Source organism: Chelonoidis abingdonii, chromosome 9, assembly GCF_003597395.2.
Source record: "Chelonoidis abingdonii isolate Lonesome George chromosome 9, CheloAbing_2.0, whole genome shotgun sequence".
In the NCBI taxonomy this organism is placed as follows: Eukaryota; Metazoa; Chordata; order Testudines; family Testudinidae; genus Chelonoidis; species Chelonoidis abingdonii.
Window position 1 is genome coordinate 63023562 of NC_133777.1, and position 17625 is coordinate 63041186.

The 17625-nt window shown below is 40.4% G+C and overlaps 1 protein-coding gene across 8 annotated transcripts in view; it reads left to right on the forward strand.

Annotated features, from left to right (window-relative positions):
* MYO5A (myosin VA) overlaps positions 1-17625 on the forward strand; it is a 199244-nt gene that overhangs the window by 145492 nt on the left and 36127 nt on the right. For 4 of the 8 annotated variants that reach the window (XM_075069627.1, XM_075069629.1, XM_075069631.1 and 1 more), the window contains exons 21-28: positions 2452-2691; positions 3304-3552; positions 4573-4666; positions 8011-8159; positions 9497-9610; positions 12899-13045; positions 13958-14014; positions 14724-14951. In XM_075069627.1, coding sequence (XP_074925728.1) covers positions 2452-2691; positions 3304-3552; positions 4573-4666; positions 8011-8159; positions 9497-9610; positions 12899-13045; positions 13958-14014; positions 14724-14951 — 1278 coding nt within the window. The remainder of the gene's footprint in view (positions 1-2451; positions 2692-3303; positions 3553-4572; positions 4667-8010; positions 8160-9496; positions 9611-12898; positions 13046-13957; positions 14015-14723; positions 14952-17625) is intronic. The other 4 variants (XM_075069628.1, XM_075069633.1, XM_075069634.1 and 1 more) reach the window with 1 other exon arrangement.

Here is a 17625-nt window from a genome sequence, read left to right on the forward strand (position 1 = left end):
GCACACACACACAGACCAGATGACTTAGTAGCTCTTCTTAATCCCTAATTTCTGTGATTCTGTCAAACTCTAAAAGATGATTGAGGATGCTAATTTTGGTATTAGTGAGCTATTATCTGATAGAAGATTAAAGCCTTGGCTCTCTTTTTGTTTTTCACTTTTTTTATTTATTTGTGCTAATCTGAGTTTGGTGGGAGGTTGATAGAGTTCTGTCCTAATTATGATGATATGACATTATGTGACTATGTTTAAAGAAAAATTGACTGCCCTCATTTTAGAAATTCAGCTTTGCTTTTAAATGTTTACAGGGCTGGAAGCAGAATTACTGATACATTGGGATTTTGTGAGTTAGACAACATTTTGCACAGCAATTCTACCTGTAAAGATTGTTTTGCATTGAGTTTTTCAAAGGTCAACTCATTATTCACTGAGAAGTTGTCCTACAGAGTTGTACTTCTTCTCAAGTTAGTAGATGTAAACATAAAAGTCTGCCAGTGCTAGTGTTTGAGAATCTTTGTCTTCTATTGATCAAAAGAATTGGACTGAAGGAATTTCTGGACATTTTAGATTTGTATTAAAGAAAAAATGTACAAGTATGCAAACATGCTTGTGTGTAGATGCACATATACACCCACGCATATATAGTATATCAGTCTAACATATCATTAATGGGAAGGTTATGCAAATGAACAATCAACAGCCAGAAATGCCTGAAAAGTAAGATTTCTCCCCCTGCACTCAGCCATGTTACACATCCTATGTATTTTATGGTGTACATTATTAGTATTTGTTTTGTTTCTGCTAGCATTCTGAGCACTGTAATCCAGGTTTTATATTACAAATTCCTATAAGAATATTAAAACACTGAGTCTTTTACTAGCCTGACAGATATTTTTCAAATGTACATTAACTTCAGAAAGTAATGAGCTTCTTCATAAAACTGACAGGTACATTGCATCAACATATAGGCTAAGAGCCATCCCCAGGATATGCAAAATAGATGAGTCAACTATTCTAGATTCCTGAAACTGATTGAATGACTCTTATGCACACTTCCATTTCTACAGTATAACATCATTTTATAAACCTGTCACATTCCCTTGTAGTAGATATGGCAAATTACTTCTGAAGTCACCATAAGGGCCAGTCAAACTTACCTGTCTAAGGATGGTTCTGCAATTAGAGTTAATGATTCTCCTTTGTAATCACAATTAGAAATTACCTGTTATAAAATCCTCCCATCACAGATGGAACAAATGATAAATGTAAGACAGATGCATTGATGTTGAGGAAAAATTTTATTAAGACCTATGATCCTGGGATGGCTGCAGGAAGAAACAGGCTTTGTTTGCAGTCCTGGGATTATAGATTGTGTAGTTGTCCTGCTGTGACTAATTGACAAGCTCTCCTTATAGATAACTTTGGTCCATAATGTATGACATGCACATTACTGTATAGAACCTAAACCCTTTAGTTCTAACACTTTAGAGCTGAACTCTCTCATCCTGTGGAATTTAGGACCTCGGAAATCACTAAAACATCCTTACTTCAGCTGTCCAAAAAGTAAATAGAAAATTTGTTTGAATGTGAAAGATTGGTAGCTAAAACAACGATAACTTCAATACTGACCCATTTTTCTTCAAACCTGAATTGTTTTTATGTTTTAATAAAGACTGTCAAGCCATGTTTTGAAATTTCCACTACCAGCTGTTCTGGAATTAGGAGGGTGCAAAATTTCTAATCGGAATAAATGAGGAGGAAAGCATTCCTTTAATGTTTGCAAACTTCAGAAAAGCTGCATCAATTTTCTTTGATCTTTAGCCAAACAATAAGCATGGAAAAGCATTAAAAAAAAGTTTTTCTACAAGTTAGAGCTAACTAAAGAAGAAAAAAAGGTAGAGAGGGGAATGGAAATTGGAATTCAATTTGATAAGCTACTACCAACTGTTGAAATGCAGAGGAGCTTCATGTATGTGTGTATATATTTGGAAGATATGTAGTGAGACTAAACAATAAGTTGCTGAATTTACCCATCTGTTCATGTACCAATGACTTCAAGTGGCCTCATAATAAAAGGGTATAGTAAGAGCAAGATCTAATCATCCCTAGAACTCTAGGGATGGATTTAATGTGTTTTCCATAGGTATTCTATATTCTTGTAATTAACAGGGATCTCACATCAATACAAATGTCCCCAGTTCCTTTCTTCCATCTCTTTCCCTTCATTTTAGTTTTCTCTTGTTTCTTTCCATATCCCTTGCTCCTTAGGTTAATTTATTTATTTATTTATACTGATTCCTTGGTCCTCTGCTGCCCTTCACCTGCAGTTTCTATTTTCAAATGGCTGTCTCTCTAGTTATTACCTATGTATCTCTTCTTGCAGAATGTTGTTAATTTTGTATAAATACAGTGTGTGACTTTTTCATCTAATGTTTTTGTTTTTAAACGCAGATGCTTCGAGAGCACAAGGCCATTATTATTCAGAAGCACGTGCGGGGCTGGCTGGCTCGTGTGTGCTACCGTAGGAGCTTGAAGGCAATTGTCTACCTGCAATGCTGCTATAGGCGTATGATGGCCAAGAGGGAGCTGAAGAAGCTGAAGATAGAGGCGCGCTCTGTGGAACGGTACAAGAAGCTCAATATTGGGATGGAGAACAAGATCATGCAGCTGCAGCGTAAAGTTGATGAGCAGGTAAATGCCCCAAGAGTGAATGATCAGAAGTTTCTCATCATCTGCCTCAATATTTGAACTATGGGCAATCATTGGAAAAATAAAGTAATTATTGGGAGCAGAATTTTTCTTTAAAAGGAACCATTTTTCTTCTTTAGTCAGGAGAAATATCTCTTTCCATAGAGGGGAGAGTGGATCAATCTAGATGTGAATCAGTAGATAATGTACCATTCCATACCATTTCCATACATAAGAATGGCCATACTGAGTCAGACAAAAGGTCCATCTAGCCCAGTATCCTGACTTCCGATAGTGGCCAATGCCAGGTGCCCCAGAGGGAATGAACACAACAGGTAATCATCTGGTGCTCTATCCCCTGTCATAATACACTTTTATCAAGGTGTTGAATGGAAAACAAGTATGTTGATGGGCATGCATGGGCTTTGTCTGATTTTAATCTAGGACATGAAGGTTTGGAAGCCGCTATCTTGCTGGCCAAGCATCAACTGTTCTGTGGATAAATAGAGTGATTCAGTCTGTCAATATAGCCCCTTTCATGAGCACTAACATTCTGATTAAAACAAACCCCAAAGGTATTTTAATGCTAATACATCTGCACTGTGTTTTGTAAAGAACAAAGACTACAAATCCCTGCTGGAGAAACTAACTAACCTGGAAACCACGTACAACACAGAGACCGAGAAGCTGCGGAGTGATGTGGAAAGGCTTCGCATGAGTGAGGAGGAAGCTAAGAATGCCACAAACCGTGTGAACACACTCCAGGAGGAGATCACCAGGCTTCGAAAGGAGCTGCACCAAACACAGTCTGAGAAGAAGACAATTGAGGAATGGGCAGACAAATACAAACAGGAAACAGAGCAGGTGGGAACTCCCTAGCCCAAAATACCAAAATTTTAGAAACAGCCTGTCTCTAAAAGCCCCATTGGTTTTCTGTTCCTGAGATCTTAGAGATTCACAGTTACTAAAATGATCCTTTTTCTTTTGTTGTTCTTGGGTTGAGTACAGCATATGGGGTAGTACAGGAAGCTTGCTGATTGAAGCACTTCCTAAAACTAGAAACATAGTGAATTGATCTGACCTCAAGCTGAATGTGTCCCCCAAGAACAATATATCTGTTACTTCCCCACCCACAAGTTTTTGGAAATCTGTGAGCACTCAGCCTCTATCAAACTGAAAACACATTGCATCAAAACAGTAAAATAAAACAAACAATTTTCCATTTAAATTTGTTCAAATTTTTGGGTCCTTTGCTAAAGAGAGTTTCCATAGAACAGTCTTGTAAATGTCTATAGGCCTGGTCTGCAAACACAGTTTTTGTACTGGTGTTAATATGTATGTTAGGGGAAGCATTTCCTAGTGATACAGTTATACTAACACAACTCCTAATGTGAATACAGGTGTGCTGGTATAACCGTCCACACTAAAGGGTGTATACCACTTTGGCTATACCAGTAGGGTTAAAGTGGTACAACTTTTGTTTGTAGACAAGCTCTGGGATCACATCGCCACCAGCTCTTAAGAGGCATAGGGCAGAGTCATTGAATTATTTTCTAATCCATGTGTCTTTAGCTGCAATACAATTTAAATGGCATCTCCGGATTAAACGCTCTGGGCTCTCATGTTCATTGGCCTCATCTGATCAGAAATTCAGTGTGTGCTGCATGCAGGAGAGGGTGCGATTGGGATGTGAATTAAGAAGTGAAGGTGGCACTTTAGCTCACTATCTAATTTTCTGAAGGACAGTTAAAAACATGGACTTTTTGATCTCTTACTACAAGAATGCAGTGGAGTTAGACCCTTCAGAGCTTTAGGTGCACAGATTAAACACGTTCCTGTGACTGCAATCCTTATCCTGAGCCAAACATTCTATTGTCTTTACAGTTGGTATCAGAACTAAAAGAGCAAAACACATTACTGAAAAAGGAAAAGGAGGAGCTGAATCGTTTCATCCATGATCAGGCCAAGGAGATGACAGGTCAGTTCTGTTCTCTTCACTTTCTTTTTTGGTTTGTTTGTTGCTTTGTAAAGTGACTCTCTCTATCCAGGTATTGACACTCAGATCTAGTTAATGTGCTGTGGTTTGTTAACTACATTTCCCTTTAGAATGTAATTTACAACTCTAGTATAGGACCATATGTGCTATACAATGTTGACAATTTGAGTGTTAAGAATGCCCAAAGATACATATTAAAAAAAAAAAAAAAGTAAACTAGTTCTGACTGTTAATAAATATAATTAACCCATTGGGGTCAAATGATCAAAAGTGGTCTACTAAATTGTGAATGCAAATTCCATATGTGGATGTGCAACCTGATATTTGATATACAAAGTGGGTAATTACACACTTAAATTCTTTTTAAATGCATAAACGTAGTATTTGTACAGTCAAGCTGAGGCAGTTGGGCTCTGTGTACAGAGCTGAAATGTATAGCATGTTGTTATCTGGCACAGGACATGATTTTGATGATTGCTTCTGAACTTCATCTCTGAAAAAAATATTCATTTCTATTTGGAGAAAACTAATCCCCTTTTCTTGCAATCACACACAGACATACACATACATCGCCATCTTTGTATGATTGTCTATTGCTTTTTAAACTCTTGTCCAGCACCAGATTGAACAATTCACTTTGGTCCCTGAATTATCCAGAGCATCAGAGAAAACCACAAACAGACCAACGCATATTTTTCTAAGGCTTGATCTACACTACACATTTAAACCAAATTTAGCAGCGTTAAACCAATTTAACCCTGCACCTGTCCACACAACGAGGCCCTTTATATCGATATAAAGGGCTCTTTAAACCAATTTCTGTACTCCTCCCCGACGAGAAGAGTAGCGCTGAAATCGGTATTGCATTCGGATTAGGTTAGTGTGGGCGCAATTTGACGGTATTGGCTCCGCCGGTATCCCACAGTGCACCATTGTGACCACGCTCTGGAAGTGAATCGGAACTAGAGGCACTGGCCAGGTAGACAGGAAAGCGCCACGAACTTTTAATTTCATTTCCGTTTGCCCACGTGAGTTGATCAGCACGAGTGGCCATGCAGTCCCAAATCAAAAGAGCTCCAGCATGGACCGTACGGGAGATACTGATCTGATCGCTGTATGGTGGAGAACATAAAAACTACTGTTACTATGACATCCGAATTATCATTTGAAGACAAAAATGAACAGAGGCAAGACAAGCACAGTGCTGTGCTGACAGCGTACGAGAAAGCAAGAATCAAATGAACGTACTACTCATATTTAAGAGGGAGGGGGGGGACTGAAGGACTCCAGCTATCCACAGTCCCCGAAACGCAATTTGCATTCTGCTGCGACTCCAATGGCCTGAAGGGTCAAATATCTTCTGGGTGTTTCAGGTACATTGATCAATTCAGTCTTTACAAACGCCCCACCTCCACCCCTAATGAAAGAGAGCGGAAAACATTTCTCCATTTTTTCAATTCACTGCCTGATGCTTCTGTCTATGCTACTGGTTAGACTCGAGGGAACTGCTGACGACTGAGAACACCGGTGGAGATGAGTGCGAAATATGACTGCTATCACATACGGCGTCAATCAACCCTCACCCACCCACCCAAGCCTATGTAGAGTGCTCCGGTGCGTCTGCTGAGACAGCGGGGGACGCCAGGGGTAAAATGGGATATGACTCCAGTCATTCCCGCAGATGGTACGAACGGCTGGGTACCGTCTTCATCATTAAGCAGCTGGAGGCGAACTCCATCATCCTCCCACTCCCATCAGCATCACTTTTCATGTACTAAAAGAAAAGATTCTAGAGTACTGCTCTGAAAATCTATCAATATGAGGCAGACAGAGGCGGGCTCTCTCCCCGTCCCCTTTAATGTTCTGCACTCTGGAACTAGCAATAGCAGCTGGAGGCTCGCATCTCCCTCATTCTTATCTCACTAACAAAGTCAGCTGTTTCTATTCCTGAATTCTTTTATTTTCAATCACACAATGAGGGGGCACAGCTGAGCACATCAGTAGCCCAGGAGGGTTGGGGGAGGCGGGAGAGCAACGGTGGGGTCTGATTGCAAAGTGCGGCCCCTTAGAAATGGCAGCAGCATCATTATTTACTGCGAGCTGGATCTCTGTGGCTTGTACACTGAGCAGCTGTGCTCTCTGGTTTGCTAGTAATTGCCCAATAATTCTAGGCAGGACTTGACTTCTATTTTAGACAAAACATAAGAGGATGACCCGGGGAGTCATTCCCATTTTTGTCTATGCGTCCCTGGCGACCTCAGCGAGGCCAGCCAGGACACCGCATGACAGCAAGCAGACGGTATATGACTGATAACCGTCAGCTCAATCGCAATGTATCAACTTGGCATGAGACAGTACGGGTGCAATACAGGATGAGTTATTCCAAAGCTACTCGCACTTGCAAAGGAATGTATGCTGGCTGTGTAGCCGGCAGTACCGGGTAGAGCAGCATCAGTACACATAGGTGACATGACAAATAGGGGAAAAACGGGCTCTCGTGGTTGCATGCTATGCCATCTGCCAAGGCTCCAGGAAAAGGGCGGAAATGATTGTCTGCTGTTGCTTTCACGGAGGAGGGATTGAGTGACGATATTTACCCAGAATCACCCGCGACACTGTTTTTGCATTGAGATCTCAACCCAGAATTCCAATGAGCAGGGGAGACTGCGGGAACTATGAGATAGCTACCCACAGTGCAACGCTAGCCTCGGTACATGGACGCACACTGCCGAATTAATGTGCTTAGTGTGGCCGCGTGCACTTGACTTCATACAATCTGTTTTGTAAAATCGGAATAATCCCGTAGTGTAGACATACCATAATAGTGCTCAAAACAAATAACAGGTGTATTGTTGCATCTTAGTAAGTGACTTTGTGGTGAGCACCTAACCATAACTGGAAAAAGATTCAGAAGAGCAGAGACTACCCTCGTTTTACGTTGAAGATAGGTATAAATGGAGATGCCATCTTCAGATATTAGACTAATACAATACAAAAGCAGACTAGGATAAACAATTTTACTGCCACCCCAAATTATTAAGTGACAGACAATGGAGAAGACTCTACGGAAGTGAACCCTTCTAATGTTACCCCAATGACTTTTTTTAGTCCTTTGTGTCTTTGATGCAGCACTTTCCTGCAGTGGCACAAATATTACAGGCTTATTTTGTTTTTAAACAGCACAGTTTGTACAGTATTTGTGTTCTTCGCATACTTGTGCATGGTGTCTAGCTTTATACTGTAGCTATGGAATATGGACATCACAAATTAAGTTGGTTCCCAAGATGCATCTTGTTCACACTTTGGTATCATCTATTTGGTGACAGAGACCATGGAGAAGAAGCTTGTTGAGGAAACGAAACAGCTGGAGCTAGATCTGAATGATGAAAGGTTAAGGTATCAGAATCTGCTGAATGAGTTCAGCCGCTTAGAGGAGCGCTATGAGGATCTCAAGGATGATGTGAATCTGATGGTGGTAAGTGATTTAAAAGATAGCAAAATTATGTGCTGTTTGTGGACAGTATTTTAGCAAAACTTCGTGAAATAATGTAGGGTCAGATTTTGTTCACAGATCTGTGCATGGGAATTGTTTGCCTGTGCGCCAGAGCAAAATTTGCCCCTTAAACATTAGCTCTTAATCTGATTGCTTTTGCTCAACCAAAACACTTCATGTCATCTAACCCAGCAGTTCTGAATTAGGGGTTCGTGGTCCCCGGGGGGCCATGAGCTGGTTTCAAGGGGCTGCAGGGCCCCAAGGCTGAAGCATGGGGCTGAAACCAGGAGCAGAGCCACGGGGAGCCCTGAGCCCCAGCGCTTCCCTGACAGCTAGAGCCTTGGCGACTCCCGTGGGCTGAAGCTGGGAGTGGAGCTATGGGGAGCCCTGAGCCCTAGTGTTCCCCCTGGATCTAAAGCCCTGAGCCCCGGTTCTCTCATGGGGCTGAAGCCCTAGCTCCTCCCCTCTCCTATCCAGAGCCCTGGAGCCCCACAGGGCAAAAGCCCTGAGCACCCCCAACTGGAGCCCAGCACCCCACTGCCCAGTGGCTGAAGTCCAGAGCCCAAGCCCCCACTACAGCTGAAGCCCTGAGGCTCCCACACACACCCAGTGACTGAAGCCATGAGTCCAGAGGCCCCCTCACTGGGCCCTGGAGTTTTTATAGTATGTTGGGGTGGGGGCCTCAGAAAGAAAAAGGTTGAAATCCCCTGCTCTAACACATTTTTTAACTTCTTTTCGGAGCTTATGAAGGACTTTTTGTCTCAGATTATGTGGAAGTGTTAAAACCTTTTCTGTTGTTCTTGTTGTAGCTATAGGCTTAGTGATCTCATTTTTACCCTGGAGTCTTCAAACATGCTATTGCCCAGATTTTCCTAGCCCCTCAGTTTCATTAATACCAAGTTTACCATTATCAATTTTGCAGTAGTTTTAAAGTTTTTTATGTGTATGTGGCAGGAGGAGGAAATTACAGTGTGGAATACAAAACTTCAGAGAGTCCTTGCCTCTTCTGAATCTTGTGCTGCCACTTCCTTCCCTATAAATACATGTTTCCTTTTCCACAAAACACTGCGTTATTGCTCACTTCCGCTACTCCCACAAACAAATTCTCATAATGCGGAAAAAGTTGACCTGTCCCCAGAGTCTTGATTACAGTGTCTTTCATGTGGGTAGGTTTCGGGTGGCACAGAGGAACCAATATCTCAAATCTTTTCCCAAAGTCATGGTTGCTGTGGAGTAACTCAGAGCACTAGAAGCTAAGCCACTGTGTTACGGGCAGGTGACTGTAATGCTGGTACTGACTCATTTTATTTGTACTTCAGAGCATCCCCAAGCCTGGGCACAAAAGAACGGATTCCACACACAGCAGCAATGAATCTGAATATACATTTAGCTCTGAGATTACAGAGACAGAAGACTTACCACTGAGAATGGAGGTAATGTTAGAGAAACTCCAGTACTTTTCACTAATCACTAGCAAATCTATGCCCATCTTTTCTTTCTGACTGGCAAACCTTAGTGTCAAGAATCTAGTGCTTTAGTCCACCATATCCCATTTTCTTTATGAATGGCTTAGTGTATAGTTGTATCTCTGTAATCCTACATAAAAAGTTTTCAGTAAAAATATATTTTTAATTTTTTTTAAATTACAGTACTATAGATAGGGTAGTTGGTCACACAGCTGTCTAATTTACACGTGACACAGTTGCCTGGCAACTTTTGCAGGAACAATCAGTTGCTTGCTCAAAAGTGAACACTCAAAAACAGCTTGAGGCTGGCTGAAAAGCAACCTCTATACTATGTATTTAAAAGCTGAGAGAGGTACAAGTAGCTAATTATTCTCTCAATAACTGTGCCAAAATAGGAAGGTAGCTACAAATTTCATAGCTGAGTACTACTCAGACTAACAAAATGTCATGCAATTCTCATGCACTTTGTGAGTGAAGTTCACTTCAATGGAGACTAGCCACTCAAAGTTCTCTGCATCACTTAATGCCCACATTAAAAGGCTGTATATATGGGCCATTGGCCTCTCTTAGTGAGGAGAACATCATGTTGGATTTTTTTTTCAATGTGATACAGAAGAGGAAGACTTGAAAGATACCTCATTACTGTAACCTCAAGTAGGCATTCATTTGAATCCTGGACTATTTGGAATTTTTCCAGAATTATTAATCAGCTCTTCTACTCACATAAGCAGTTAGTACTAATTATGGTGTAAATTCACGTGTATCTGCAAGTTGTTCTTAACATATTTCAAGATTCGAAAAAAAGCCCATACACAGAAACTTCTTTTAATGTGACTACAAACATGCCAAAGGGCATCAGATTCCTGGGCTGGAGTGTGCTATGCTAGTCAGGAGATAAATAGCATTTTCTAGTCAAGCTGGGGATACTTTCTTTTCTTTTAGACTTTGGATTTCACTCTTGACTCTGGGTGGTGGTACAGCATGTCACTCCTCCCTCACCTACTGAATAATGGTGATTTGGAGGGACAGAGTTCGGCTCCGTCAGGTGTCTCCATAGTTGGGTTTTACTGACTGCCATTGTTTTTCCTGCAATTCCTCCTTAGACAAACTCTTGAAATCAAGTTTTAGCTTGTGCAGATCCTCTAGATGTCATGTTTTTCTACTTCAATTTTTCGTAAGAATGGCCATACCGGATTCGATCAGTGGTCCATCTAGTCCTGTGTCCTGTCTTCTGACAGTGGCCCAATACAGGATGCTTCAAAATGAGTGAACAGAACAGGGCAATTATTGAGTGATCCATCCCCTGTCATCCAGTCCCAGCTTCTGGAGTTGTAGGTTTAGGGCCACCCAGAGAATGGGGTTGCGTCCTGGACCACCTTGGCTAATAGCTATCGATGGACCTACTCTCCATGAATTTATCTAATTCTTTTTTTGAACCTAGTTATACTTTTGGTCTTCACAATATCCCCTGGTAATGAGTTCCACGGGTTAACTGTGCCTGGTGGGAAGAAGTACTTTCTTTTGTTTGTTTTAAAGCTGCTGCCTATTTATTTCATTGGCTGACCCCCTGATTCTTGTGTTCTGTGAAGGGGTAAATAACACTTCCTTATTCACTTTCTCCATACAATTCATGATTTTATAGACCTCTATCATATCCCCCCTTAGTCATCTCTTTTCGAAGCTGAAGAGCCACAGTCTTTTTAATCCCTTCTCAGGTTGAAGCTGCTCCAGACCCCTAATCATTTGTTGCCCATTTTTGCACCTTTTCCACTTCTAATATATCTTTTTGGAGATATGGATGTGGGTGCCCAGAACTGCACGCAGTATTCAAGACATGGGCGTACCATGGATTTATACAGTGGCACGATATTTTCTGTTTTATTATCTATCCCATTCCTAATGGTTCCCAATTTTTGGTTAGCTCTTTTGACTGTTGTTGCACATTGAGCAGGTGTCTCCAGAAAACTATCCACGATTACTCCAGGATCTCTTTCTTTAGTGGTAACAGCTAATTTAGACCCCATCATTTCATGGGATAATTTACTTAGCAGGACCCAGCCCATATTTATGGATAGATGGAAACTGTCATGTGTAGTGGCATGTAGTAGCATTTCTCATGAGATCCAAATGTTTTTTCTCACATTGGCTGGCAGCCTTATTTAACTGCTTTTTTATTTGTTTCCAAAATCATGCTTCACAGCAATTTTGTTCTTTTGAATGTTAATGAATAAAGTAACCCACACAGGACTGTGTACATGCTTCGGCAAATAGAGAGATTAAATCTCCATTAATTTAACCAATTAAAAATGAAAGCACGGTTAAACATAAAGGCTAACAATAGTAAACAGCATCCGAAAAGGTTGAGATCATTTCAAGCCAGACCCCGAAATTTAAACACAGATTTCAGAGAAATTGAGGGTATCTGGAGGTTTTTGTAGTTTGTGACCATTATATACTAAAATGTTATAAATGCCTTGCTTGCCTAATACATGCGTAGTTGTATCTTTTCTAATATCCTTTCTAGACTTTAAAGGATTAGGGTGCACTCCACAGTAACTGCTTAGTCTTCATTGAAATATGATAAACTAAGAAATATTTGCCTCCAACAAGTTCCGTTACAACTTTGAATTACAAATGATGACCTTTACACCAAGATGCCAAACGAAGGCTAGCTGATTAATCCAAGTGTAAATAGTGCACTACAGTAGTACAAGAAAAAGGGCAGGAAACTTCTGTATGTACCCCAATCACTTCCTTCTGGTCATTTTTATATTTCACACCCCAGTTTATTGGGTTGCTTAATGGTGGGTCCATATAAAGAAATTATATAATATATTGCTTTTAACTAAAGAACCTAACAATAATAGTTTAAAAAATTAGGCAAAGTTTGCCTGTAGTTAGTTTCATAGTGAATCTAACCACAAATTTATTTCTTTTCTCCCTTCTCCCATCCAAACAAGTAAGAAAAAGAGGTATGATTAATTAGACTTTATGCCTTAGAGTTAGCATCTAGTTCTTTCTGTCTTTAAAGCTCTAGGCTAGATACCTGTTATACTAGTCAATTCCCTTTAAAATAAACTTTTGAAGGTTAGTGATACATTTTGGATGCCAATATGCAGTTCTCAGAATCAAGTAACATATATATGCTCCTAATCATCCTGTTTCCCCAGTCTTTCTCCCCTCTCTTCTCACAATACCCTTTGCTCCTGACATGGAATGGTGACCCTTCTTGACTCCGCTGTGTTCTTTCTCAAGCAGGAGCCAAGTGAGAAAAAAGCACCACTGGATATGTCTCTGTTCCTCAAGCTGCAGAAACGGGTTACAGAGCTGGAGCAGGAAAAGCAATCATTGCAGGATGAACTGGACAGGAAGGAGGAACAGGCTCTCCGCACCAAGACCAGGGTAGAGTGCATCTAGCCAGTCACGAGGACCTCGCATTGTTTCCACCTTAGTAACATATAGACAATTTGGCCTGCTGAATGGTTTCTATAAAACCATCTGTTCCATTAGTACTTACTTTGTTTGGCCAAAAGTTACAAGCCTGAGTACCTAAAATCAGGCTCCTAAATCCACATTGTGGCATTTAAAATAAGTGGACGAATCTTAGAAGGACAAGGGTGAGGTAATGTCTTTTGTTGGGCCAACTACTTTTGGTGAGAGAGACAAGCTTTTGAGCTTTTTTCTGGGCCGATTTTTGGATTATTTTTTTTCTTCAAAGTTGCTAAGGAACTCGCTATTAAACTCAGTGGGAGCTGAGGGTAATCAGTGCCTTTGAAGATCATGATACTTATATTAAGCACTCTAACACTTAACACTCTACTTAAACAATTTCTTGTTCTCTTCAGTATTTACCTTACAGGAAGAATCAAGCCAAAGAGTTTGGATCTGAATCCAGACCCGAAGAGTACGATCGTTCAGATCTGGGGGATTTTTTTAGGCTTGCCTCTGATTTATATTCTTGAAATACTTTTTTTGGCAACTCTTTCTCATTTCCCTTCTGTTGATGGATTTCTTGAGCCTCTTTGCATTTAGTATTTCGAGTAGATCTTCTCTGTCTCTGTTCAAATAACTTTACCGATTTGCACCTGATTTTATTTATCTATGATAAGCACAATAAGTAAATGAAACAAGGGAATGTAAACATACCACACAAAATGCTCAGAGGAATAGGGCTAAATACTCTGTATTCAGTTTCCCAGGAAGGATAGCTTTAATTCCCATCACGACTGCAAAATGTACTTTTCTGCCTTGACTGCTGTTAGTAACAGATGAAGGATGGAATTTATTTTTACTTTTGTCTATGTTCTTTCCTAGGAGGAGGAGGAAAGGCCGCCAATGAGAGGCGCTGAACTAGAGTATGAGTCACTCAAGGTAATTCTGGATAGGAGGCTTCTGATATTTAAAGGATTAGTAAGAATGTTATCACAAGTTACACTCGCTAGGATAGTAAGTAATATCTTTCCTGTTTCAAGATGTAAGTCAGCTGGAGAAGGAATCAGGAAGAACCTCCTCAATAGACATTTTATTGCATAATTGTTCACTGTGAGCTGTAGGAAGGCATGGCAGGGGACTACACTACTGGAATTGCTCCTTACACACAGGACTTCCCTGCAGCTGGTTAAACTAGGGTTGTGGCTGTTTTGTGTAATAGATACACCAATGAACCTAGCCTATGTTGCATATGGTGGACCATACCAAGCAGGCGATCATGTCCCAGTACCACAGTGCAGAATCTTGATAGCCCTGCTAGGCACAAGCTGGCTGGGGTCTAATGGAAATTCTTTAAAAATTTAGTGTCAAGGGAAGAGGAGAGGAGGAAGAGATTAATGGACATTTTTCAGTTGAGCCTTTATGGGGGCCAGCGCCAGGGGTGTTTCTGGTTTTGTACTTCAGACAAAAGGTAGACCAATTAGTGAAATCCTCCTCGGCACTGTTACCTATGGCTAAGAGATCAGGAAAAATGGAAGCATTTTCCCCATAGTTTTAACACTTCTGTCCTGTGGTTTGTAATTCTGTGTAACTGTTGTGGAAGAGTAGAAGGGGTTCTGCTAAGTGATGGGGATGTCCTTTTTCTTTACAGCGTCAAGAACTTGAATCTGAGAACAAGAAGCTGAAGAATGAGCTGAATGAGCTGCAAAAGGCCCTTTTGGAGAAGAGCTCTCCAGAGGTGACCGCTCCTGGTGCCCCTGCCTATAGAGTCCTCCTGGATCAGCTGACCTCAGTAAGTGAGGAACTGGAGGTACGCAAAGAAGAAGTCCTCATCCTGAGGTCTCAGCTGGTGAGTCAGAAGGAGGCTATTCAACCCAAGGTAAGTAATAGCCTCTGGATGTCCTGGGAAGTAAAGTTAAATTGCAGCATTAAGCCTACTACTTTTTACCTGGGAGTGTTGTGATGATTTTCTTATATGAGCCAAACTAGTTTCCCTCCCCAATCTACGCATGGTCCTTTAAACCTTTCTAGGAGAGAGCAGGGGTTCTTATAAGAACACAAAATTAGAATACGCCAAAGTGGGACATTCCATTAACTAGACCAATTTCTGGCCTGCAAGCCAACTGTTTTCCTTAACATATCTCTCTAGTTAGTTAGACCAGGGCTGATATATTGACATTTGGCCAAGATAGTCAGAAGATGATTATTTATGTGAGAAATTGACAAAGAGGGTAAGTTAGAGTTTGGTTTAACTGCCAACAATATTTCTTGCCCTTGACTACTAAGTGCATGCTTAATTCAGACAAAGTGTTGAAGCCTGGACGTATTTAGAAGCTGGCAGCAAAAATAATTGAAGAGCATTGATTGGAATTGTGCAGTATTTCTGTTGCAGAAAACTCAGAGCACCCCCCATCATTTAAATTAGTTACTCTGCTAGCAATGCAAAAATCACTGTCAACTGCTTGTTGGTGTGATTCAGCATGAGTGGCACTAGCCCTTTATGAATATTTAGGTGAGTTGGCAAACTTACCACAGTTCCCAGAAATCCTCCTATATTCCCCCAGCTCATAGTTCAGTAGGAGGTAGCAGGAAATGTTTCCTCCAGATCTAAGTCTGGGCATAAATGATCACCTTTCTTTGTTTCCAAGTTGCAATAAAGGGTCAAAAGGATAATTTACAATTATTAGTTGTGCATATTCCAGCTGAATGGTTAAGTTGTCATGTTATCTTATGAAGAGCAATAGGTACCATCAAAGTCCCCTAAGTACATATCTTCAAGGAGAGTAAAACTGTAGTTCTGATGATGAGCTATTTAGGATCTCACAGTTTCAAAAGCAGGACTCAGCTTGAAAGTAATAGCTCTTTAATCTAAAAACATTAGGAATTTGCAGATAACACCAAACAAGTAGACATGGTAATTGGATTGGAGGAGTGAGCCATCCAGAGCTTGGTAAACCCACCAGGAACTGAGTGTGGGTGTTACCTTTTTCCCCTGCTACTGTGCAGAGGTGTTTTTAAATATATTGAAAGTCTGTGATACATGTGGCTGTGCATGTCTTAACTTTTAACATCATTAGTTATAAAGGGAACAAAACCTGTTACTGGAATATTTTAAATATTATAAAAATATAAATAAATTCTAGAATAAATTGTTCCTATCAACAAGATGCAGGTGTTGTTTTCATACCTGTAGTAGTACAAAGGAAATAAAAAGGTGACCAATGGGATGGGCCATGATAAGTTTGCAGATAATTTTTGATTGTTAGTTTGGACAGCTATGGCAGGAACAGAATTTGCTAATTAATTGTTTCTCTTCCTTCTTGCTTGCAATTTGATTGCCAGAAGGATAAGGTAAACATTTTTTCACTGCTGTAAACCAAATTTCTTACAGGCTAAAAACACCATCAAATATGAAACATGTTTGAGTTGTCGCTTCACTAGTTCGCAAATAATTTGATGTGTTTGAAGTTTAGTGCTCATCTTTTAGTAATTGAAGAGATCTTTAAGGGAATAAGAAAAAAATTAATCTTCAAGTTCTTCAAAACAAGCATATGAACAATTTAGAGCTAAGGTGATGCTGGCAGTTTATGGTAATTTAAAGATTGAATTAAAAAACCCTGAAATTTATGCAGTCAGTTGAATTAATGTATTTTATCAGATGTGTTTGGGGAGTAAGAGCAGCACACTTCCAGGGGAAATTGGGAATCAGATCTCTCTTTAGAGATTGTAATATTACAATTACATAAGTGTAAAACACACGTAAGAGTCTGTGATGTGAAAAATTGCATTGATTTTTTTTTAGTGTTTTTAGTGTTGTAATGTGTCCAAGGTAACATATGCATGACTTAATCCAGAGCCGTACACTCTAAAAATGTTTAACAGGAAGGGCTGAAAATTATTGGATGAGAAATTTTAGGTGAGAGGAACAACGCACAGAGCTGAGAAGAACATAGTTATATTCCGTATGTTTTGTTTGTAATGAAGGCCTTTCATTGAGATATTACTACAACTGTACCATTCATGGCAACCCTGGAGATCTGAGAGTAAATAGTATTTATTTCATCAACACAAAGATCAGAGTATGCATGTACAGTGTGTTGAAGCTTGATTGGGTTATCAGACAGAATTATAGCAGTTTTACTTCAAAAATGTAGAATAATTTCTTACATTTATGGTTTTGCAATTGGAAAAGGTTACTGTAGGCTAACAAGGAAGCTGGCAATAACTGTGGGGAGATCATGTTCTTTGTCACTTCTCATATTATAAGATGCAAATCTTGCAAAACTGCATTCTGAGTGTACAGACCTATGGTGCAAATATCTTCTGTGCAGGCTAAGTCTTAGGCCTGGGCTACACTATTCGTGTAGCTGAAGTCAAAGTATATTAGTTCGACTTACCCGGCCATCCTCACGGCGGCAAGTCGACTGCCGCTGTTCTCCCGTCAGCTCCGCTTACTCCTCCTGCTGAGGTGGAGTACAGACGTTGATTAGCAGATCGATTCATCGCGTCCAGATGAGACGCGTTAAATCAATCCCCAATACTTCGAACACTAG